We start from the raw sequence: 23,115 nt of genomic DNA, 5'->3' as shown, positions 1-23,115 counted from the left end.
GAGCAGAGCAGACTCAGATGATCGTTGCTGCAGGTTTTGTGTACGCACACGTCTGAGGTGAGTCACCGCTCTGAGCAGCTCGACAAGGTGGAACAGGTGTCACGGGTAATTAGGCTGGGAGAATGTGACGCCTTGACAGAAGCACAGTAAAACCACTTCAACCTGCTGTGAACTATATGCATAGAACAGACTGAGGTTAATTTTAAGGCTTAACTCCGTGCGTCGTGGTGGAGCAGGTAGCTGCCTAATTCTCTTAATTGACAAATAGAGCAAAACAAATCCACAAATCTGAAATACACAATAGGTTGCAATGTAACACACAGCATAAACAATACACATAAAGTAAACTTACAGTGAGTCTACATGGCTGCAGAAGAATCTGTCAAAAAAGTTTCAGCTATAACTGTGGTTCTCTGAGGCACTGAATATTGCAATAACGCTGAAATGACTAGTTGGTTAATGTGCTGGTTAATGGGCAAAATTAACATAAAATTATTGAGGGGAAAAAAAGCAGATAAAACAGAACTGAAAATAATCATAAGTTGCAGCCCTGGATCTAAAACCATAACACTGCATTTTTCTCTAATTTGCCCAGTACAGCAAAATAAAGCAGATCTGATCTGATTGGAGATGTGGGTGAAATACAAAATAGGTTGAAATTTAACAGGGATACTGGGATGGAATTGTTAAGCAGTATAAATAACACAAACAATAAAAACATATGTCTACAGGGCTTCAAAAAAACAACAAAAGCTTAAAAAGCAACTCTTGTTCTCTGAAGCCCTCAAGAGATCATTTTAAAAAACTCAACTGGAGCAGTAGTAACAGTTTAAACTACATTTTTAATTTGCAGCAAGAACTGTTGTCATGTCATTTTTCTTCTGTATAGTCACAATATTGCAATGAGACAAAATTACTGTGACAAACATGCAGTATGTATGAATGAATATAAAAATCGTAAACAGATACATAAGGTTTACATACTGAGAAAAAATGTACCAATCACAGGCTACAATGGAAAATTCAAAACTTTAAAACATTGAATTCTTTATAATTAAGAACCTCATGTTAAAAATACTTCCATCCATTCCTTGTGGAATAAAATACAACATTTTAACAATAAAGGCAACATTACAATTTGAACCTGTATTAAGTGCATTGTGTGATTACAATAAAATATAATTTTGGAACAAATCAAACATTGATAGAAAGAAATCCATTTTGTGGTTGGCAATGACATAACTTGACATGACAATGACATTTTTGACATAAAAACAGACGATTCACATATATTTATTTAAAAATGTGACACTAAACATTCAAGTCTGTGCCACATTTTTGCTATTTGCTTGTTTTGAATGCTTAGACCAACCACTGTTGAAACTATGACTTCAACATGTAGAATAGAATATATTAGTACTTAAAACACTTTCATGGTTTATTTCACAGACCCATTTTTTTCTCCCCAATCTCAGCTTGCTGATGTTTCCCCCAGTATACACAATGGCACAGATACATTAATATTTACAGATATAATATATTTTTTTGGCATCAGACAAAATGAGCTTCTCTGTGTTCAAGCTCCTGCAGCCGCCGAGGTCGCAGTCTTTGGTAGACGGGTTTAGTCTCGCTGGGGCTGAGGTCGTCAGGGCTACTTGGGGGTGGGGACTGGGGGGGTGAGAGGCTAGCTGAGGTCGAGACCCCAGGGTCAATGGCGCTGTCAGTGGAGTCCTGCGTCTGGAGCCGTGTCGGTGGGGGGCTTGTAGGGGCAGGGGATGGGGTGACTACCTGGCTAGAGGTGATGGGGGCAAGTGAGGAGGAGGTGGTGGTGGTGGTGGTGGTGATGGTGGTGACAGTAGTAGTCCAGTTAGGAAGCGTCCTTGCTCTGCTGTTAATAGAAGTAGGCGGCTTGTAGAAAGTTCCAGGAGGAGGCTGCAGAGTCCTCGGTGCCCTGAGTGTTAGTGGAAGGTTTGGTGAGCTGCTAGATTCACTGACTGAATTATTTGTGTCATTTTCCCTTTTAGTAGTCCAGACAGGCCTGGCTGACGCTGTGTAAGGGCTGGTGGAGAATATGGTGCTCACACTAGTTGTGGTCAATGCCACAGAGGCAGTAGTTACAGTTGGGTTATGACTGAGAGGCACTGTTGCCTTTATAGGTGCCACTCCAGAGCTGGCAGGCGGCAGGTTGGCAACGATCATAGCAGTCCTGGGTGTAACATCATAGTGCTTGTACTTCCTGTCCCATGTTCTCCTCTGCATCGCCTGTGTGTCAATGAATGGCGTGATGTAGTAGGTGCTTACTCTGGATGAGCCACTTTGGCGTGCCTTTTCTGGCTCTGGTATCTCCTGTATAGTTTCAGCGGTGGTATCCCGCTCAGAGGAGGTTACGTCAACATTAGCAGCAGTGTTACGATTATTCCTCTCGCTGAGCTGAGCGGGGGCAGGCAGACGTTCCAGCGGCATGCTGATCGGTCGAGACGCCTGTCTGGTGCGCTGGGTGCGTAGCTGGACTTTTGGTGCCACGTTGGTGGTAGAGGCCACGGTGGTGCTGGGACGGCCAAACACTAGGGTTGACCTCTGGACTTCTGCTCCACTAGATGTCTGGATCCCATTGAGTCTATCCAGGGCTGAGACCTCTGTTCTGTCTTTTCCTGGCTGGACCTCCTGCACCTCGTCCAGGATGTGTGAGGATGGGATCACTGATGAATATCTTTTGTAGGCTTTGGCACTCTGGAGGGACATAATGAACAGTTGTTTTTGAATCATGGAAATGTAGTTAAGTGAATTTTGTTATGTAATAATTTACATTATTACATAACAAAATTACATAACTTGCACAATTTCTGTACAACTTGAGGATTAAATGGTTACCTAGGACAAGAACAGTTAACATCCCATTCCCCTCTTCACTTTGTAAATGTATTCCTAATCAAACACAATTACTTCCACATACAACACAAAAAAGGCAGGCTACAGCATTCTCTACAATATGATGTGGAGATGATGATGATGTGAGAACAGCATTACCCACACCCTGAATCCCTCCTCACCTCTTTGATGTCCATCAGGGAGGTGGAGTGTCTGCTGAGCCTCTGCACTTTCTCTTGAGGGGTGAGTCTGGGAGACCCTTGGCCAGTGGGGGCCATGTCCGAGCCAGACAGGAGTGATGCGTCAAAGACCGCTTTGAAGTGTCGCACGAGCAGCTCCACCATCAGGGCCTGGTAGGGGTAGTCCACCAGGGAGGACAGGGACACCTCTGCATCTGTCTGCCGTGGCTTCACCAGTGTGGGGCCAAAGATAATGCCCAGGTTACTCGCAGTCATCTTGTTCTCTTCTGCCTGCTCTGTCACTCTGTGGCAGTAAAGAGCAATTGTTAGTTTAATTTATAACACACATATTTCAGGCCAATATATTCTCCTTTATAAAGTTATAAAATTGGCCAGTGTTGCCTGTGACAAGAAGTGAGTTAACGTTTTACCAAAGCTGCTAACACTTCTCTGACGTGTGACAGTCCGAAAGTCTGCACACATTCAAAAACAACTAAGACGTAAAATACCAAATACCAGTAATTTCTAGGCAAGGAAATCATGAAATTTAAATAGAATGGTTTTAAAAATATCTGTGATTGTGTCAGACTTTAAAACCAGAAACAAAACAAAAAACCCCAAGGAAAAAGACTATAAATACAGCATGACTTTTATGTTCTTTGTACCACTTCCTCTGTGCTACAGGGAAGTTTCCAGTTACCTTTGCATCTTTTGAGGAAGTTTGCCAATCAGTGTATTTGTGTGACAGAAATCCTTTCAGAGGACTTAGAGCCCTTACTTGTTCAAGTGTGCTATAAGGTAGCGCAGAGTCCTGTAGTTGGCTGAGGGCAGCTGGCGCAGCAGATCTCGGATCTTGAAGATGACTCTGTTGAGCTGCACACTCGGACCGGCTTTCTCTCCTGTCTGGGTGCTCTGAGGTTTATCATTCTCCTCCACTATCACTCTCTGACACTCTTTTGACAAGCCAATGATGTCGTTGTAGTATCGATACAGGATCAATGGCTCTGGTAACTGTTTAATGGAAAAAGTAATGTGTTTAGTGCTCCTAGTAGTGGGAAATGTGTTAAGAAACTACCACAGCATATGTATCAATATGTAAGAGTAGAACCCAAAAGATGGCTAACTAAGTCCAAAATTTAAGAATTAAGGAATAACAGTAAAAGCATCTTTGACTCCCTCCTTTGCTGAAATGTCCCATTTTAGAATGACAAATTTAACTTTATATTTTAAAATAAGTGAACCTCTGATTTTCAATAACCTTCCCTGACTGTTATTTAAGAAGATGAGACATACCTGTCTCAGGTAGAGTTTGAGGACGTTGCTGATGTCGTGTGGTGAGAGATCAGACAGCTCAACCAAGTCCTTCCCATTTTCAAATGCCTGACAGAGCTTCTCAACACGTGATTTGGCACCATTAACACGATAAATCCCCTGTGAAAAGAAGTACATGTTTAGCTTGAAAAAGCACTGTAAAACAAGATGTCAAGTGATAAATACAAAAAACTCCACCATGCATCGTAAAAACTGACTTTACCTTGATGTTGAGGGCTCGACTCTCAATCTCAGATGTGCACTTCTTGATGATAAAGGGGATACCATCTGGGCTGTTTTTTGCTGCTTGGGCAAAGTCAATACCAAACAGGTGTAGTCTGCCTTGCAGCTTTTTATGGCCACACTGGATAGCAAGCGTCTCTAGGCACTTCTTATGGCAGGCCAGGGAGCACTGGCAAAGAAAAGGAGACAGAGAAAGTCAAACAAACCCAAATATTTAGTAGCTGATTGATAAATGCTTAGATTAGTGGCTGAGAAAGTTTCATGCTTTGTTAATATTTACTGTAAATAAACATGTAAACATTGTAATTTCTGCAGCCAATTAAATTGTGAATGTACTGTACCTCCTCACACTCAGCTCCATGGAAAACAACCAGACTGTCACACTCCCTGCACTTAGACGGAGCTCGCAGTTTTCTTAGCTTATGGGTTTGAGCAGCTTTGGACATCTGAGCATTTCGGAAAGGACCAGGAGAACTGGCCGTCTCTGTCACCATCTCTGCCAGACCTGAAAATCATATCAGTTGATGAGGGAACTTAACAGTCAGATGGCTAACATTAGTTCAGAGCAACAAAAACTGAAACTCTATGCAGGAATTACAGAAGTGTCAAGTCATTACACAAATAGTAGCTTAGAGTGGTTTCCATTTTCTAGTTATTCTAGTTGGTTACTCATTAATTCAAAACCCAATTCAAAACATTCCTAATTATGAAAAGCCATGTCAGATAAGATGAAATTAAGATATGATGACATGAATAAAACACACTGCCATTATTTTACTGTGTAACACACAAATACGTGTCAATTCTCACAGAAATTTTTTAAATTTAGGTCAAATAAAAGAGCTGGTCTGCTGCTGTAACTGACAAGGAGAAAATAAACACATGCACTAACTGGAACAAGCTCACCATAGACACAGGAAGTGTAAGCTGAGGCTACATGCAAAAAACTAACATGACCCCCTTCTGTAAAGATGCGTCAAGTGAAAAAAACATTTGATGTTAGCAAACTCCCCACAAAGTCAGACCCATACACTAGTGTTATGTATCTGCAAAGGTGTGCAGTGATCTCCCTTCCTCCTCAACTTCTCTGTCACATAAATGGACCAGCTGACTGGCTGTATTACTGCAGACACAAGCCCAAAATTGGTATACACATCAGCATGCATTCTTCTGAGGAGGTGGCTGCACATAACACACTGTCATAAAGACAAAACACACACACACTCAGACAGACATGTCTAACCATTGTCTGAGGGTGATGGTGGCTCCCTCTCATCTAAGTCATCAGCAGAGGACATCGTTCCAGTAGAGGGGGTTCTGGGTAGCCGTCGTTTGAAGTCACCTGCACAAATAAAGGAAGGTCATTAATTTTACGTAACCAAGTAAAAAGACTAACTGTAAATGGCACTTGTGTACCTTTGCCATAGACTGGAAGAAAGACAACAGTGCAGTGCAGTACCATGAACAGACAAGCTATGATGCTCTACACTATGTACATTTTGTGCTGAACATTTCATAGCTTTGTACAGTGTGACAAGTAGTTTCAGTTGTTGAGGGAAGTGAAGTATGAGATGAGTAGTTTGTGGGTCTGGTGTGCAATGAGGAAGTTAGACAAAAGATTATAATAGTGCTTCATCCTCCTTTAGTTTTGTTGTGATTTGGTTATGTTTTTTTGCTTTTCTAACTTAATTTATTAATCTCAACTGCACAAATATAATGTCCTCACCCACTCCTCCAGTATTTGAATATTTCCATCAACAATTAGCTTCAAAATGTTTTTTAAACCAAGAAAAGCTCATTTTAAAATCCTCATACCAGGACTGGCGGTGGGGGAGTCCATGGACCTCGATTCGCTGCTGCCTCCAGCACTCTCCGAGTCACTGCACATCCCGCCCTGGCTTCCCTGACTGCTGGAGGCCCAGGCTCTCAGCGGGATCTGGCTTCTTAGCGCTGTAAGAAAAATATACAGACCACCAGTCACACACAAACAGAGAAATACAGCTAAGTGACAGCAACATGTTAAGTGATATTCTTAACGACTCTTTTGGTTATTTTCAGAGAAGAGCAGTCACACAGATATTCCAGACTTATGATGAGTAAGCAACACACAACTCAAACTGTTTTGATTTCAGTCCTGAGAAAATTTCCATGACTCAGATCAAAGGGTAAGTCCCTGAGAGGATCATATAAATGTACAAGCAGGTTTGCAGGCTGATCTGATCCACAGATAACCTACCAGCAACCTCCAGCAACAGTACAAAAACATGTACATACGCATGTTGGAAAAATATTTACTTTAAGATGTCAAAATAACAATTACCCATGTCTACAAAAGTGCAATTTTATCAATTAGTAACTGATTATTGATATTGCACTCTTTACTTTGATATCTGCTTTACAAAAGCAGATATCAAGTAGCTCATTCTCTAAAGTCTGCTGATATTCATAGCACTTGCAAATACAAAGGCTCTCCTTGTTTGGCTTGTGATCATGCCACATGAGCACCTTAGATGACATCTGAATATGCACCTTGTATGTCTGTGCTGCTGTTGGACCTCTGCTCACTGATCTTTGCTGGCCGGTGTAATGGATTGTCCACTTCATCTCCGCTCAGCACGTCACAGGAGGTGATAGATGCCTGCGACAGGTTGCCATGGGAGGAGTGAGTGCTGCCCACTGACCTTTTGTTGAACAGAAACCTGGGGAAATAAAGTCAGCATTTAAGGTTACATGTGATTAATTTTACTGTTCAGCAATATTTCTATCGCCTCAACTGTCCTAAAACTCATTATTATTACATTACACAGTGTGTATCTGTGGCAGTTTAAAGATGGTTGATTGTCACCAGTCACTCAGCCATTACTTCACAGGGCACTGATATTTTTGGCTTTCATTTTCATTGTCTATGTAATTTGTTTTGCCAACACCTAATACCAAGACCACAGTCATTTTAACTACTTAGTGATGGACCACTGTCATGAATGAGCAATTAATTACACAACATATTTGAACATATTAAGCCAAATTTCTATCTGACATTTGTATACTATAGTACTACTGGGTAATATTGAGCTGTAATATAATCAAATGTAGTTAATACAGTACTTTTGTGCATTATTGGTATATTACCTCCTCTAGGTTACAGTTAGCTCACCTAATTCCATTGCTAAAATGTGACCTCTCTGTTTCTATCCATTACAGACTTACATAACTGTAGCTTGAGAGCTCTAATTCCTTAGCTGTGAATTGATGTTGATCAAAGTTATAAAATCCAGAATGCTCACTGTGGTTGTTTAAGTGCAACTAAAAACTAACAGAGCTACAACATCATTAATCTGAACATTAACTTTGTACAAAGAAACTGAAGTTATAAAGCACTGCTTATTTTCTTTGTGGTAGTGAGCGTTTGTGTGTAGGAAGCTGAATCTGATACTGCTTTGACAATCTTAGAGTCTTAGGGACAGCTCTAAACCAGAGCCAAACTCTCACGCTCACAATCTCCCCTGCTGCATTCAGCCTGCACCACAGATATTTCCTGAGGAAGGGCAACAAATTCAACACGCATTCTGTCTCTCCTTGCTTCTCTCTCTCTCGCTTCCTCCCGCTCTGACTCACTGTTACCTTTGCTGAAAGAAGAACTAAGTAACTTCTAAATGGGTGGGAGCGACTTCAAGATATTTCGAAAGACTGCTCTCTAAAACTGAGTGTTAATCCAAAATGACCTAAAACCACATTACAGCTAAACAAATATAACTATATGACCTCACGGACAGCACAGACTGTCTCATATTATGGCTGCATGTGCAACAATCTGCCCCATGACCAAAGTCTTTAAACTACTGTAAACAGTTATACATGACTGCAGCAAGCTGATTTCAAAATACTTGCAAAAGACTGAGGAGCTTAAGTCTGACTCTGGAGATTTTAATTTCATGCTTTGTGTAACAGTTTCAAAGCCACAGACTTTGGGTACCTGGTATTGTCAGATGAGATGGAGTCAGAGTGCAGACGCTCTTTAGGCAGATTTTTGGGTAGGTTGCGGGCAAACTCAGCATAGCATTCACCCGGTTCGTACAACTTGGCACTGTCACTCAGGGCCTGGTAGTGGGCAGGGAATGACACAGTCTGTGCCTGCTGCATCTGAAACCAATTCACTGTCACCTGAAGAGTTAAGAGTAAAAGTTAAATGAGTGAGTGAGTGAGTCACTCATTGACTGAATGAAAAACAGGCAAATGAGTAATGAAGTGATTGCAAATAGACAGACAGATATAAACAGAAATACAGGCAGACAACATCCTTGCATGTACCACAGTTTCTTTTCCTGCTGTTCAGTAAATTAAAAAATGACTATTTAAATCAGAAAAATAAATAAATGAGTTGAGAAGCTGACTACGCATTTAGTGTAAACTCTCAGTACTTGACAGATTTCTGAAGTCTCTAACAACAATTTAGTGTTAGTCCATGTAGAAAAAGATCTTTAAATCAAATTGAAAGAAATAAGTTTTAGTGTTATGTTTTAATTTCAGGTAATGAAATAGCATCATGCACTGTAGCGTTAAGATATGTATATATAACACTAAATGTTATTGGAAAATCAAATTTCCTCTCTAAGTTCATTGGGTTGTTAGCTGACTAATAATATTATGTGCTGTCTACTCACAGCTTTGAGTGTGAGGTCACACTGGAACACCATCTCTCGGATCTGTGTGAGGATGGTGCTCTTAGCGTTGGCCAGATCCATCCTCCTGACGCCTGCGTCAGCCATACAGCTCTGGTACTGGTCCTGGGCCTCCTCCGCCTGACCAAAACAATGGATGCAGAGAATAGTATAAGGATGTGAAAGAAGCACTAAACTGACAAGAAAATACATGTGCAGGAATTCAACTGAAATGCACCTGCATCTGTAAAGACAGATATTGTTACTAATTAATTTCCCACTGTTAGCTTCTTCTTTGCCTACCTTCTGCAGGGCCTCCTCCTCGAGCCTCCTTTTCTTCTCCAGCTGTTTGTTACCGGAATTATTAGACTGGTCCTCCTGGGAGCGGTTGGTAGAAGAGTGTGCTTTCTGGTACTCTTCTCTCCTCTGGGACTTGAGTGCTCGTGCCTTACGCAAGGTTGCATCTGCCTCTTGCTGCCAAAAACACACAGATCAACCACATAAGCCCATGTGATTAAATTGGGGCATATGTGCAACAGTTATCTCAAATATAATCAGACACACCTTTGTGGCTGATCAGCTTTGCATGTGAAGTAACACAGCAAAGTTTGTAAACAGCCAGGCTATTAAGAAACTATGACATTATTAATCCACAAAACAAACACTGCTTAGAGTTAAGCAGAAAAAACTCTCATTTCTTATTTCCATTCAGTAATAGTTAAATATTCTCAAATAATTCTGTGCTTTTGCCAGTATGGCATGATTCCAACTGTGCTGACATTTACATATCTGACAGCTTCCTGGCTGGCTGACAATTCTACATTTACTGCAGAAAGCTGATTAGTCTATTACACAGAAAGGAAGACTGTTCGCATTGCTACTGAACTGATAGTAACTATCTTTACATACCATTTTCTTTTGCTCCCTCTGCCACTGCTCCTTGATGTCTTTCCTCAGCTTGTCCAGTTCATTCTTGCGAGCCAGAAGAGGCTGAAAACAGATGGAAGGTCTATAATTACAATGAGGCCCTTTTCTGACCAAGTTTATTCTCAAAAGACAAAAGATGTGTATGTTAACTATGTTAGAGATACTTGTGTCTTTATCAGTTGGTAGTCATACATAATATTACTATCAACTAGATGCTTTCAAGGAATCCAGGAGACCCCATCCAAACCCTAGAAAACCTCCTCAGTCCAAACTTTCTAGACCACTTCTGTTGCTACAAGCACTGGGTATGTGCAAACCTTTGGCTGAACAGGACACAAAATGGACTAGGAATAAGAAAAACACATGTAATATAAGAAATAAATTATGGTAGAGGTTATACCTTTTGCTTTAAGAGTGTGGTATCTTAGCCAGGAGGTTTGAACTGAATTAAGTCTAATAAACTGAATTAATAGTTCTGTTCTGTCTTGAGGTTTGGTTAGGAGGTTTGGTTAGGAGCAAGTCAAGATAACAGATTCAAATGCTCTATGTGGGCTACAGTCTAATTCCCCTTATAACTCTTACCTGTATGAATTTATTGGTTTGAAGGGCCATTGCAGTTTGAATAAGCAGCTGGTTGTATTCAATGTCATTCTTGAATGTTGAAACGTAGATTTCGCTGAATGGCATGTAGTCCTTGGATTGATGAAAGAAAGAAATTGATGTCTATATTATAGTTTGCCACTAGTACTCCTTTTATAAAGATGTGGGGTAACAATTCAATTTGAATTACACACTACCAATAAAGTCAATATTCTTTTAAAAAATAGCTCATTGGTTACCTGTTGACTGGCCAGTGTCTTAGCAGACTCAGCCATTTTGGCATAACTTTTAGCATACTCAATATCTGGAAGAGAAAAAAGTGCACACAATGGTGATGACTTGTTTATGTCTGTAATGAGATTTTTAATAAATGCATATGAGCAGGAGCTGTGAGATCCCAATCAAGCTGTAGCTCTCTACAGGCATGTTAAATTACTTAGCTTGCTTGTTCATTTAATCAGCTAAAGCATAACAATACATTAACCCTTGAATATTGAATATGTGCATATACAGTATAGCATATCAGCAAGAAAGCTGATTTTGAAATTCCATATCCTTCCTGCCAAAGGTAACACATTTTCTCTTATCATTTAGATAATGAAAAAAGGCATTCTACCACATTTTTATGAAGTTTGCCTTCAGGTAAAAAGGAGAGAAGCCCTTATTCCTACAGAATTTGCAGAGAGGCCATACCTTCTCATATAATGAATTAGACTGTCCTAATGTGGTAACCCTCTGTTTGTAACCCAGTGCACTGTTAATAGTCTTAATGTCTCACCCATGGCAATTCTTTTCTCCATCCAGGCCAGAAGGTCTTTGATATACTTGGACCAGGCCTTAGCGTAGAGTAGAGCGGACTCCACTCCACTGTCATTCTTCAGCAGGGTCAAGTCAACTTCTTCCTCCCGTGACAATGACACCTCTGGGCCTGTGGGAAGACACACATATTAAAAAAATCACACACACACAAAAAGTGAATTGAAACACATGTTATCAACAAAATTGCCAAATACTGGATTGATGTGTCTCACTTCCACTATCCCAACAGACATGCGTGGGCGGTAAATGAAAAAAAACATTGAGGTAATTGAAGTTGACAGTGTAGGAGGATGTAAAAGTGCTGGGTATCTTTAAAAATAGCCCAAAAGCATTATTTTGTTTTTATTGGTTAAACCGTGATACACCTCTCCCAGCCACCCGCCATCTGATTCAACACAAACCCCATGTGTTTCCCATCCCACACGGAACTACAGCTTAACAGGCAAGGAATGTCAGATATGTGGACACAGAGGAGGAAAACGAGCAGCTAGTATGAAAAAAGCAGCAGAAATAACAGGGGTGGAAGCAGAGGTTTAGGGCGGGTCTACCTCAGGCATTCAGGAGTGCAAAGCCTAAATCACTCAGTTAACTCAGAAACTGACACTCCAGTCTGCCCTGGGCTACAAAGCAACCATTAAATGCTTTGTAAAGCAACCATTAATAGCTATTACACTTCAGAATGAATTTATTTTACACCCACTTTGCTTAGAGGTAAAAGACAAAATGTGAATAACACTTACCCACAAGGTCACTTTTCTCTGAGACATATTCCTCAGGATCCACAGAGAGGTTGTCAAAAGACTGTGAAAACGACATTTCAGATTAAAAGGAGGGAACAGCAGACGTACAATCAAAGTCAGACATCAGAAGCAGCTGGGTTCTCAACACCCCAATTAAGTACAGAAAGCAAGTCTTTGAGACTTTTTTTAAGAGATGCATGGTAAAATTGCTGCTTTAAGTGCACCCTTTTGAAAACTGTCATGATTCAAAGCTTGGAAAAGAAAAACGGTGTCTCACCCTGCTTCTCCTGGTCTGGGGGATCCCCAACCCTGAACCGCTGTCCACATCTCCCATAAGGAAGTCAGAAACTCTGAAGGGCAGATGTGTAGATACAGATAAATGACAAAAGTAAAGACTGATATGGTCATAACTGCAACCTACTCAGTAAAGAGTAACTCTTGACTGATTATTCAGACAAAGGAAATGACTCAAAACATACATAAAGGTAGAAGGATTCTAAGTTTGACAAGACCAACAAGCTCACATCTGTTGGCTGAAATTGGCTGTACTTTTCTTGCAAGTTACACAAAACAGTAATAAAAATCCAGTGGTGTTGAAAAGGAAAACAAATGTTGAACTCACACATTGCCAAATGTGAAAGCCAAAGTGTCGATGGATGAGTGTATCTCGCCAAATATAGCTTTTTTGTATTCTGGGTTCACTTCCTTGAAGTTAACGCCTGTGGAGAGTGATAAAATACACAAAAACGTCAGCCAAAATAAAACTGTATTGCAAACTAGTTTATGTATACTCAATCATTCAACAAAGGTATTTACAGAAGTGGGCCTGTATGTTGGTGGGCGATGACGTTCTAACCACAGATATCATAAACACATGGTCAATAGATCAAATAAATGACACAGAAGTTAAACAAAAAGCTAAATTTAATTTTTAAACCAACAACAATGTATTCAATGCAGACTGGATGTATGTCATTTGCCCCACAGCACTGTCTTTATTTTGTTCTTGCGGCAATCATGATCAATTGACACCATACTTAACCGTTTGGCTTCTGTGGGGAGTGGTTTATCGCCTCTACAAGGGCTAAAGTTATTTCAAGTAAGTGTTGACACGATCCTCAATGGCAAACCAAAAGTCAAACCCCCCTGGTTACTTACATAGGGTCAAGGGTTTTAAAGAAAAGGCTGTGAAAACAGTTCAAAAACCACATCCGTTAGGGCAGAGGTAGCTCAAGGCAATGACAAGTACAGACTCTACAGCATGTCTTCCTACCAAATCATAAATGTCTTCTGGAATCACTTCAAGAATCTTCAAGGATGGATCTTCAAGGAATACTCAGAAACAATCCCAAATTTTCCCTCCTTTGTTCCAATGTGTTGTAATTCCATAGGTCATCTTTCATGTTGATCATACACAAAAAGGGCAGTAAGTTGTGCACATTCTTCGCTTTGAGATCTATTGACAGCAAGACGTCCGGCGATTTTAAAACCTTAAGGCCACCAAAGCTCGACAAATCTCCGTAAACATGTGCACAGTGCTTTCCTTCTCAGAAAAGAGTTTACTCAGCAAGAGGACATTTGCAGAAAGCAGTGACAGGAACCGAAGACACAGGCAGTGAAATCCGACTACTTCCTGTCTGCCCTGCAACAGGAAACACTCACACAGCTTGAGTTCTGTGACATGTTATATTATAGACAGCTGTGACAAGACTTACCTTTTCTCTCTGTCACCTGGCATCACAGTCTAGACCAGGACCAGAAAACCTCAACAATATGAATCAGTTGCTGGGAAAAAAGCAAAGCTCTAAGCAGTTCCAGTTTCGAGGCTGCTCGCTAGCTTTTGTGCTTCCATTTTCTCTTCATGAGCGCAAAATCAATCCATGTCAGTGGTGGCTGGGTAATTGTGAATTCCCAACCTATGAAGAAGCACAGAAAGGTCATGGCATTCTGGGTCGGGGAGGCAACCCCTTGTTCCAGGGAGACTCTTCTGGGAGACACCAAAAGAGAAGAGACGCAGTGGAGCGAGCCTCCCTGCCGAGCACCTCCCTGGCCCTGAATGCTAGCGTACAACTTTGCACTGACTTCTTCCTCAGGACATCCTGTGGGTCTCATAACAATGATTCCAGAGCTCTGCCCCCCTTGTCACCATTGAAATATGGAAACTGCATCATTCAAGTACAGGGGCCATTGTTTTCTCACAGTTGAGCCATAACTGGGACAATTAACCCCTAAAAAAAGACCCTGAGTGAATTAAAATAGAAAATAAAAATTTTCTGATAATTATGTTGTGATATAATATGAGTAAACAAAAGTTTACTCAAATATAACAGGTTTATTAGGAAGGCAAACTAAAAAACGATCATATTAAATGCAGAAAAGAGTCTCCATTAACACAGAGCAGCATGACTTTATTAGTTTAATTAAATAAACCTACAATATGTTTATCTGCACAGTAAAAGAAAAAATCTTTGGCATGCACATACAAGATTGATTGCAGTAAACAAATACACTCTGTCAGCTGCCAGCATCTTCTCTAGACAAAGGGGGAAAGAAAGCAAGGAAAGAATTTCAATAAGTTGAGGAGGTTGACACTTTTATTGCAGTGCCCTGAAGTTTGTTTTTTTTTTCAGCAAGGAGAGGGGAAAATGAACACTCTCTTAGATGTGACCAGGATAGAAACCTTGTCTGCGTCTGGTTTAGGCCAATGAAAGCCATTGCAAAGATCATATCTTTGATGACACACAAACAGAGGAGGATGGGTGATACAATAGTTGTCTCTGTCTAGACTGAAACCCTGTGCATTATGCGGATGAATGGCACTGAATATGTTCTTGACATTTTCAGGTTTATTAAAAATGTGTCTGAGGTGTCAAATGGAAAAACAATAGAAGGAGAACACCTTGACTGGATAGCACTGACATGTAAATGGCATTTGAAACTGGTTAGGCAACCATGTGTTTGGAGAGAGGGGGTGGGAGGAGGATTTTTTTCCAGTAAATTCTGGCAGCTGTCCAAATGCCCTAAGTGTCATGACCAAGCATCAAAAGAGCAACATGAGTAAGAAGACAACACACTCTGAAGACAGAGAGGTGCGCAAGACCTGTTATCATCCAAACCTTGGAGTCTTGATCTCTGACGTCTCACTGATTCATTCTTCTTTCAGTCTCCTTTTCAGTTCTCCTCTGGCTTTCTGGATGTGCTAGTATTGTCTGGCCATTAGGGACAGTCCAGCCAGGGAGTGAGGTGATGTAAAGCACCCCCTTGTGGAGAGGCAAATTCCCAAGTTTTTACTTGTCAGCTGGATATAGTCCACAACTTGTGTGTTTACTGCAGGACTAAATGACAGAGCTTTCCTTCAACAATAGGAACAGTGGCACACATACTTTACAGTCACACTATTATTTCATCTGTGTCTGGGTGTTTACACATATTTTCAGACAAATTTAAGATGCAACATACTAAATATATTGATAATACACTTTTCTGAAATCTTCATATCCAGAATATTTGGGAAAAGATTGACAGAGTGATGTGATTTTCTATCTCAATACCGATTTAAATACTCAACCTCAGCTGATACTGAGTACTGATTGGATACAAGTTCTTTTGGAGATTGGATTCTCTTCCTCCCAAATTTAAAACTTGTTTACCTCACTGCATAGAACATATTGGAGTCCTTCTTAAATGAAATTATTGCTTTTTAAAATGATATGGCAGCTAGCCAAAATTGAATGAATGTACTGATAGCAGAAATTTAGATTTTTATGACGACACTGACAAAGACACTGTTTAATATGCATCACCACTGGTACTATGAAAAAGCAATTTCTTAGTACTTTAGAAAATGTAGGAATTTTAGGAAACTACAGTCAATTCAAACTTCATTTCAGACTCAGAAGAGGATCCATGATACAAAGAATTTGCTTGGTGTCATTTTTCCATCCTGTCACTGACATTAAAGTCTGTCTCATTTGTCTTCACTTTGTCTTAGCCATGCCAATAGTTTCACTGGCTGATCTAAACCTGGATTTCTATTGTTTCCTTTCTGCATTCTAAACATTATCAAAGCACCACTCAGTGGCCTAAAGACTGCAAACATGCATTCTTAAGAGGTAGGTCACAACTCAGACATTGAGACAGAGCAGGTGAGCTGTCAGACAACCTATCCCTCATGACACGGGGAAAAGAAAGAAGAAATGTGGATGTGCTTGGCCGACAAACAGCCTGCCAAGGGGCCTCTGCAGTGGCTGAAATATGGAATGCAAATTACAGCCATGTAGTCTCCGCTGTAGAGATTCTTGTGTGCAAGTCAAGTGAGGAATTACCCCTGCAGTGGATCATATTTCTAGCAGATAAACTAGTGAGTTGAGATTCCTTTTGTATTCATTCAGGGGATAGGAAATGGGTTTTCTGTTGAAGGAATAATAACCTCTCACACAGTGACCTTTTAAAAACAAATCTGCAAGCCAACTCAAACCAAGCAGAAATCAATAAAATATTCCTGCTAGGTAATTCCCACACCAGTTTTGAAAGACTGACGTAGACCCTTAGCCTGAACCAGTAATGCAACAATAAGACCTCATGCCAAGATATCTGAGCATCATCTGGGCGCCTGCGTGTGTTTACCTGTGCGTCTGTGTGCGCTCATGCATGCTATTGAGTACTTACTTACCTTTGACCTTGGCAATGACCGTGCCAGCCGCTCCTAGGATGTCCACCGAGTTGAGTGTCTGGTGTTTGCCGATGACAGCCTTGAGGACGCGGAGTAACTCTGCTAAGCGCTCCTGCACCACCTCCTGAAGACCTTCCAGATTGTCTGGACAAAAAAAAAAAAAAGAGAGAGAGAGAGAGAGAGAGAGAGGGAGAAAGCACAAGAATGTCACCATGGTTAGGTCATAAGTATCAAGACATGACAAGACCAACAAAAGTCAACCACCATGGACACTTTCCACTCATGTGTTTTCATGTATTAGTCAATCACCACCCTGCACCCACAGTGCAGTTTGAGTCACAGGTTAGCCAGCGTCAAATTAATTCTTTGCATTCCTTTTGTCATTGCCACACACATTGGCAAATACTGTCATTTTGAAACTATGAAACTATGCTGTCAATCTTCTGTCTAATCTAGACAATTCCCCTCAGGACAAATAAATAACAGTACATGCTCTCTTATGTTACCTTCAGATGAAATGTGGAAGACAAGAGACGTTTGTGGTTGAGACACAGTCACAAACTCAGCTGCACGAAACTACTGTGATGCAACATCTTCTCTGCTTCCTCCAGGCAGACAGAGATACCGTGTACAGCGGAAGAGGCACGTATTATAAACATTTTACAGTCTCAGTCACGGTTATATAGCATTCCCACACAGGTAGAGATGATGAATAGAGAAATGATGACATGCTTATTGTGCTGTTGAGGTGACATGTGAGGCAGAGTCAAACATCCTACTTAACATAAAAACCACAGATTTTATCTACACAACAGCCACTGTACCCATCGAAAGCAGTCCTTGGTCCCTGGTAGTGTTAACAGACAGCTATATGTCATATTTATTTATTTATTTGACTATTTACTGCTTAAGCACCCAGTAAATACAATTATGGTGCAGAGTCTGAGCTTGTGTATGACAGGATTTGTAAACTGCATACCAATAAAATGGCAGCTGTGCCAAAGATGACGAAATTAAATTTTAGAGGTGACAAACGTGGCACACATGGTAGCTATTATGCAGGCGATACTTTTCCTGCAGCAATCAGCAGCAGACAGTGAGTGGCAGGAAAAGATGACTACTCTCCATTACCAGTGAGGTTTCAGAAGATGACACTTGAAAAGGCAAAGAATGTACAGAATGCATTCAGATTATTCCTCTCACTTAGTTTTTTGAGCATATCACATTCTATCAGTAACTCTGCTATGAAAGCTGCTTTTCCTGTAAAACCAGGCAAAGCCGTGAAGAGTAGTACCCCATTTGCCTGCATTTATGTGTTTAACCAAGAGTGACCCTATGCCCTGTTTTTCAGATCTCTTAAAGGTCCTCTATATACATTTTTTCATGAGAATCCCTGTATCAGTGTTGCAGTGAGTTTCATGCTTTGGGCAAAATAAAAATTCAACAAGAAAGAAAAAACAAATAGAGACATGATGAATTTTCTCCAGTCAACAGGAAGACAGTGTGTGTCAGGGTCTGATGCAGAATAATTGGCAGGGCCTCTGTGAGTGGGCATCAGACAATAGGTGAGTTCATGTCTAACTCACTGTTTTGGAAGAAGCAAGGGCATCGGCTGGAAACAGAAAAGCCATCTGTTTTTAATCAAGGCCATCCCCACCAGGCAGTAGGGTGAGATGAGAGACTGAATTTATTGGAACGTTAAAAGGAATTACAGAGGGAGTGAAAATGAGAGCCTCTGTGTGTGTGTGTGTGTGTGTCCGTGCGTGTGTGTTACCCTTTCTGCTCCCCTCATATTCATACATACATGTACTAATTGAATTGGCTGGTGTAAAACATGGTAGAAGAGGCATAATCCACAACTGACAACATAAGCCAAGGCCATCTGTGACACTATTTCATGAACAACAGGAGAGATAGGTATTAACAAAGACACCAAGCAAGAAAAGAATCACAAAGAAACATAACTAACAAGAAAAAGAAGGTGTTTATTGATGACACGCTCCAAACAAACTAAAATTAAATAACATAAATATGACTGCATTCAATTTGCTTGTCAAGTGCTTCCCAATCCTTATCCCCAGTTCCCACCCCTGAGGATTAAAGAAAAAGCATGCTGGGGGATGGGGGGTGGGCTCACCTGCTCCCCTGCCCCAAGGCAAGAGGTCCCTGACCCTGCACCACACACTTTGAAGTCACCATCCCTACCAGTACAGATAATGGACCTTCATTAAGCACCCTCCCCTTCCTTTAAACCCTCCTCCTCAGTTGTGGTCATTGGGGTATTTTTAGTTGGCCCACTGACGTTTGAAGATTTTCTTATCAAAGTCAGCATGTGGTTTGTGCATTAGCATATGAGAGCCAGTCGTAATGAGATCACCTGAGAATTTTTACTTTGCATGACACAAGAGAACATGACTGAAGGTGCTGCTATGGGATCACAGCAGTAATGCAGCTTAGGATCACCCATTTCCTTTTCCTCTGAAGAGAAAACAATTTAATTAGACTAATCTTTTCTGCAGAGAAGCAGAGGGGACACAAATTGAGAGGAAATAACAATGGCTGTGATGTTGTGGCAACAAAGACAGAAGGATGTCCTGAGCCAATGTGCTGGACCAGACTTGAGGCCAAAAAGGGCATTATTTTCATGGATTGGTACCGGCTGTATCCTTTGTTTACTGTCACCGACTGCCAGCTCTCACACCATGCTGCAGAGTTAAAACACTGTTACGGAGAGGCACAAACAAATAAACAGCAGCCAGCTATTTTAATTAATGATATACACACTGACAATTCAGTGAACAAAGAACACCTCCACACTAATGACAGCGGGGCTTCATGCACCTACGCCAATATTTTACACCACAGCTCAACAAAGCTGGAAAAAGAGGCTGTCAAAATCCTGAATTTATTTCCAGCAACATCTTAGACTTCACAGATGCTGTATTTTTATGCAGAGATTTCAAACATATTCAAAATTCTTTTCGTACTCTTTGTTATAATGTAAGCCTACTTCAACCAAAAAACTGCAACTATGCCTGGCGATAAGTAAAATCCAAGCATTGTTTTTTTTTCTTCAAAGATATTAAAAACATATTTCATGATGGTTAAAATATAGTTTACCCGTTCTTCCAAACACAACTGTGCACATGACCTAGCCCTCCAGACTGTATGTGTATGTCATCAAAGCCTGTGTGCAATTAGGCTACTCAGATCATTGTTAATTCTTCACCCTAAAAACCCAGATTTAAAAATTCAAACAAAAGAATTCCATTTAACAATCAGAAATGGGAATAAAGTTATCAAAACAAGGTCAAATTTTGTGTGACAGCTCATACTGACCACCACCAGTGTTGCCCTTTGAATTGTGTGAGAGGATCTGTGCTCAGTGCAGCGTGAGACAGCAGAGAGAAAGCTGGTAAAAAATCAGCGGTGAGTGGTTTTGTCACAACAATGGCATCAAAAAGCGCACTGGAAATTTGTTGGCGATTGTGAGGGACCATGCCATTGTTTTGGTAGAGATAACAGCACAGAGGCACAAAGCTGGGCCATATTGTTTGAACGAAGACCCCCTGCCAATGCCAATGCAGCTCAAGGCCGACTTGTCTTTCTTTACAGTGGTGGGATGAGATGGTGTCCCAGCCACGCTTCACGCTCGGTCTGCTTCACTTATTTTCTACAAGATCAGGACCTCCCTTGCTTTTAAGAGAAAAATTTACTATGACTAATAGATCTAGTAGTTGACTTCCACTGTCCAACACCCAAAGAAATTCAGTACGTACGATGAGAAAAAAAGGCACTGGCACAGTTAAACGCTTGGTATTGAAAAATTATCTAACAATTAATTAATTAACAAAAGAGTTGCTGATTAATTTTCTGTCAATTGACGCGATTGCAGCAGAGCCATGCACCTGATGACAGTCATGCTCTTCATGCTTCTATTCCCTTTTTTGATACACAACTCCTGACAGCTGTGTGTTAAAAATACAATTATAGTACATGGATTTAGCTCTAACTGTACAGATAACTTTGTTAATCTAATTTAGAATTAAAAGTCACCAGGCTAGCAGACTAAAGGTCTAAATTTACTTTCTTTCAATAGAGTTTTCCATCAGTGTTCCTGATGCAAGGTTGAAATGCTCATGATGCTCAGGATGCTTCGTCACACGCTTATTATTATAATTTGAACTTTTATCCTTTTGCTGCTCAGTATGTCAACAGATTAAAAAGAACAACAGAAAACGCCCCTGTAAGACTCTGAATTTACACAACACACACAAACAAGTATATTGTGTTGCTTTCTTTTTTTCTTCTTTTCCTGAAGCAAAGGATTCTCTTTTTCTCTAGATCATGTCACCATGTCAGTTACAACAAATTCCACTAGTAACGAGTTTTCCCAAGAAAATGTTGGATACAAACTAAAACGGAAACCTTTTAAACCACTTATCAAGAATAAACCACTTCTCTGCTGTCAATCTCTATGCTGAGTGTGTTGCAAATACAAATATCTGTGCCAAAAAATTGCAGGTGTAAGTGGTGACTCAACTTTAACACAATACTGTAGCTCAAACATTTGCCTTTTAAATTAATGTCGCCCACTAAACTGCTGTGTGTGGGGGGTTCCCATTGTGTCTAACAAAGCTCATTGTGTGTCTAGTGCAGAGAAGGACCAATCTAATCCAAATCTTCAGGTGGCCTGACAGAGGTTACAGCCTCTGCTCCCCCCACTGATAACAACAGGCAATCAACTGGCCTGTCTGGACACGCGATCTGCTTGACATGAAACAAGCCTCAGCAGCTCTGGTGACACAGTGCTGCTTGGGAAACAGCCGCAGGGCTTTACAGGAGGCCAAGGAGGCCACGTTTCTCCATCAGCATCCCTCCCCCCTCCTTCTCTTTGCTAGAAAGAGGGAGGGTGACGGACTTGCACTTAGAGAGGCAGATGATTTTCAGATATTTTTTTTAGATGTGTATCCGTCAACCTCATTCCAGGATGGTGACGCACTGTCCTCTGTGCAGACTCAGTCATCACCCCAAAGTGCTCTGATTGGAAACTGGACCCTTTTTGTCCTTTCTACACAGATAACTGGGCTCAATTAACTAAGCTCAGATTATCCACAAGTCTCTTCAAACACAAACCATGAGGCCAGAAAACATTAAATACTCACTGTAACACACTCTGCTTGCATTGCTAAGCTGCCTGCAACCTGATCTGCGACAGGTGGAATTGTTTGGTCAGGATTCCATCTCCAAATACTAATTTCCCCCTCTGTCCAAACAAACGCTGCATTGCTGGGTGCCGCTCTGTCTTTCCCATGCCTTGTTTGGAGACAGAGCGGGCCCCCAGACATCACACAGACAGTAAACAGCAGGCACTCCATAAACAGCTACCTGCTCTCAGCCTATTAGTGAACCACACTCTGTGGGGTCTGGGCTTCACAGTCGGGCTAATTCTTTGACACTTCATTACATGTTTGAGGGACTTTAGAAGCAGGTGCAAAACAAGACTGCATTCTCGAATCAACACAGTCTATCAGTTGGGTATCAGCTACAGTAGGAGATGAAAGAAAGCAGAAAAGGAAATAAGGAAATAAAAGCCACCCACTCAAAAATTCCAATCCAAACCACAGAGTTTTACAAGATTATGAAACAAATCTACTTTGTATTCTTATTTTATTTTTACAAAGTTGGATAATTGTGATTAATTTGTTTACAAAACACCAGAAAACTGCTTATCACAATTTACAAGAGCTCAAGATAACATTCAAATTGCTTACTTTGTCCCAAAGTATTAGATTTACTAGCATACAAGACAAAGAAAAACAGCAAAGCCTCACATTCACAAACTGGAAACAGACAATATGTGGCATTCTTGTCTGACAAATTGATTAATCAACTAATTGTTTCAGCTCTAACTGCAATGTTGTAATGCTACCAGGGACAAAGACATACAGAGAATGATAGCTGATACTGTCATCCAATTGTATTCCACTAGTGCCCAGACGTGCACAACTGTGGATGACTTCACCTCAAGATGTTGGTGGTACAATGTTTTGGGAATGAATCTCCACCAACTGAATTAATGATGTCACCTAATACAG

The 23,115-nt window shown here is 40.8% G+C and overlaps 1 protein-coding gene across 4 annotated transcripts in view; it reads right to left on the bottom strand.

The window, feature by feature from the left end:
• Positions 1-822: 822 nt before the first annotated feature.
• LOC108884220 (rho GTPase-activating protein 29) overlaps positions 823-23,115 on the bottom strand; it is a 29,322-nt gene continuing 7,029 nt past the window's right edge. Inside the window, exons 1-22 of one of the 4 annotated variants that reach the window (XM_018677984.2) lie at positions 17,018-17,117; positions 14,061-14,261; positions 13,619-13,741; positions 12,968-13,064; positions 12,623-12,695; positions 12,346-12,406; positions 11,565-11,714; positions 11,026-11,090; positions 10,769-10,879; positions 10,169-10,249; positions 9,563-9,733; positions 9,263-9,400; positions 8,575-8,762; positions 7,131-7,300; positions 6,417-6,551; positions 5,845-5,943; positions 4,943-5,106; positions 4,582-4,770; positions 4,341-4,478; positions 3,826-4,058; positions 3,051-3,351; positions 823-2,730 (exon numbers count right to left, since the gene is read on the bottom strand). In XM_018677984.2, coding sequence (XP_018533500.1) covers positions 1,552-2,730; positions 3,051-3,351; positions 3,826-4,058; positions 4,341-4,478; positions 4,582-4,770; positions 4,943-5,106; positions 5,845-5,943; positions 6,417-6,551; positions 7,131-7,300; positions 8,575-8,762; positions 9,263-9,400; positions 9,563-9,733; positions 10,169-10,249; positions 10,769-10,879; positions 11,026-11,090; positions 11,565-11,714; positions 12,346-12,406; positions 12,623-12,679 — 3,630 coding nt within the window. In that variant the 5' untranslated portion in view covers positions 12,680-12,695; positions 12,968-13,064; positions 13,619-13,741; positions 14,061-14,261; positions 17,018-17,117 and the 3' untranslated portion in view covers positions 823-1,551. Of the gene's footprint in view, positions 2,731-3,050; positions 3,352-3,825; positions 4,059-4,340; positions 4,479-4,581; positions 4,771-4,942; positions 5,107-5,844; positions 5,944-6,416; positions 6,552-7,130; positions 7,301-8,574; positions 8,763-9,262; positions 9,401-9,562; positions 9,734-10,168; positions 10,250-10,768; positions 10,880-11,025; positions 11,091-11,564; positions 11,715-12,345; positions 12,407-12,622; positions 12,696-12,967; positions 13,065-13,618; positions 14,026-14,060; positions 15,606-17,017; positions 17,162-23,115 lie in introns of those variants that run through there. The other 3 variants (XM_018677980.2, XM_018677982.2, XM_018677983.2) reach the window with 3 other exon arrangements.

The sequence above is a fragment of the Lates calcarifer genome, linkage group LG4 (assembly GCF_001640805.2).
Source record: "Lates calcarifer isolate ASB-BC8 linkage group LG4, TLL_Latcal_v3, whole genome shotgun sequence".
Classification (NCBI taxonomy): Eukaryota; Metazoa; Chordata; class Actinopteri; family Centropomidae; genus Lates; species Lates calcarifer.
The sequence above is the reverse complement of the archived record's forward strand: the minus strand, read 5'-3'. Positions and strand labels throughout refer to the sequence as shown.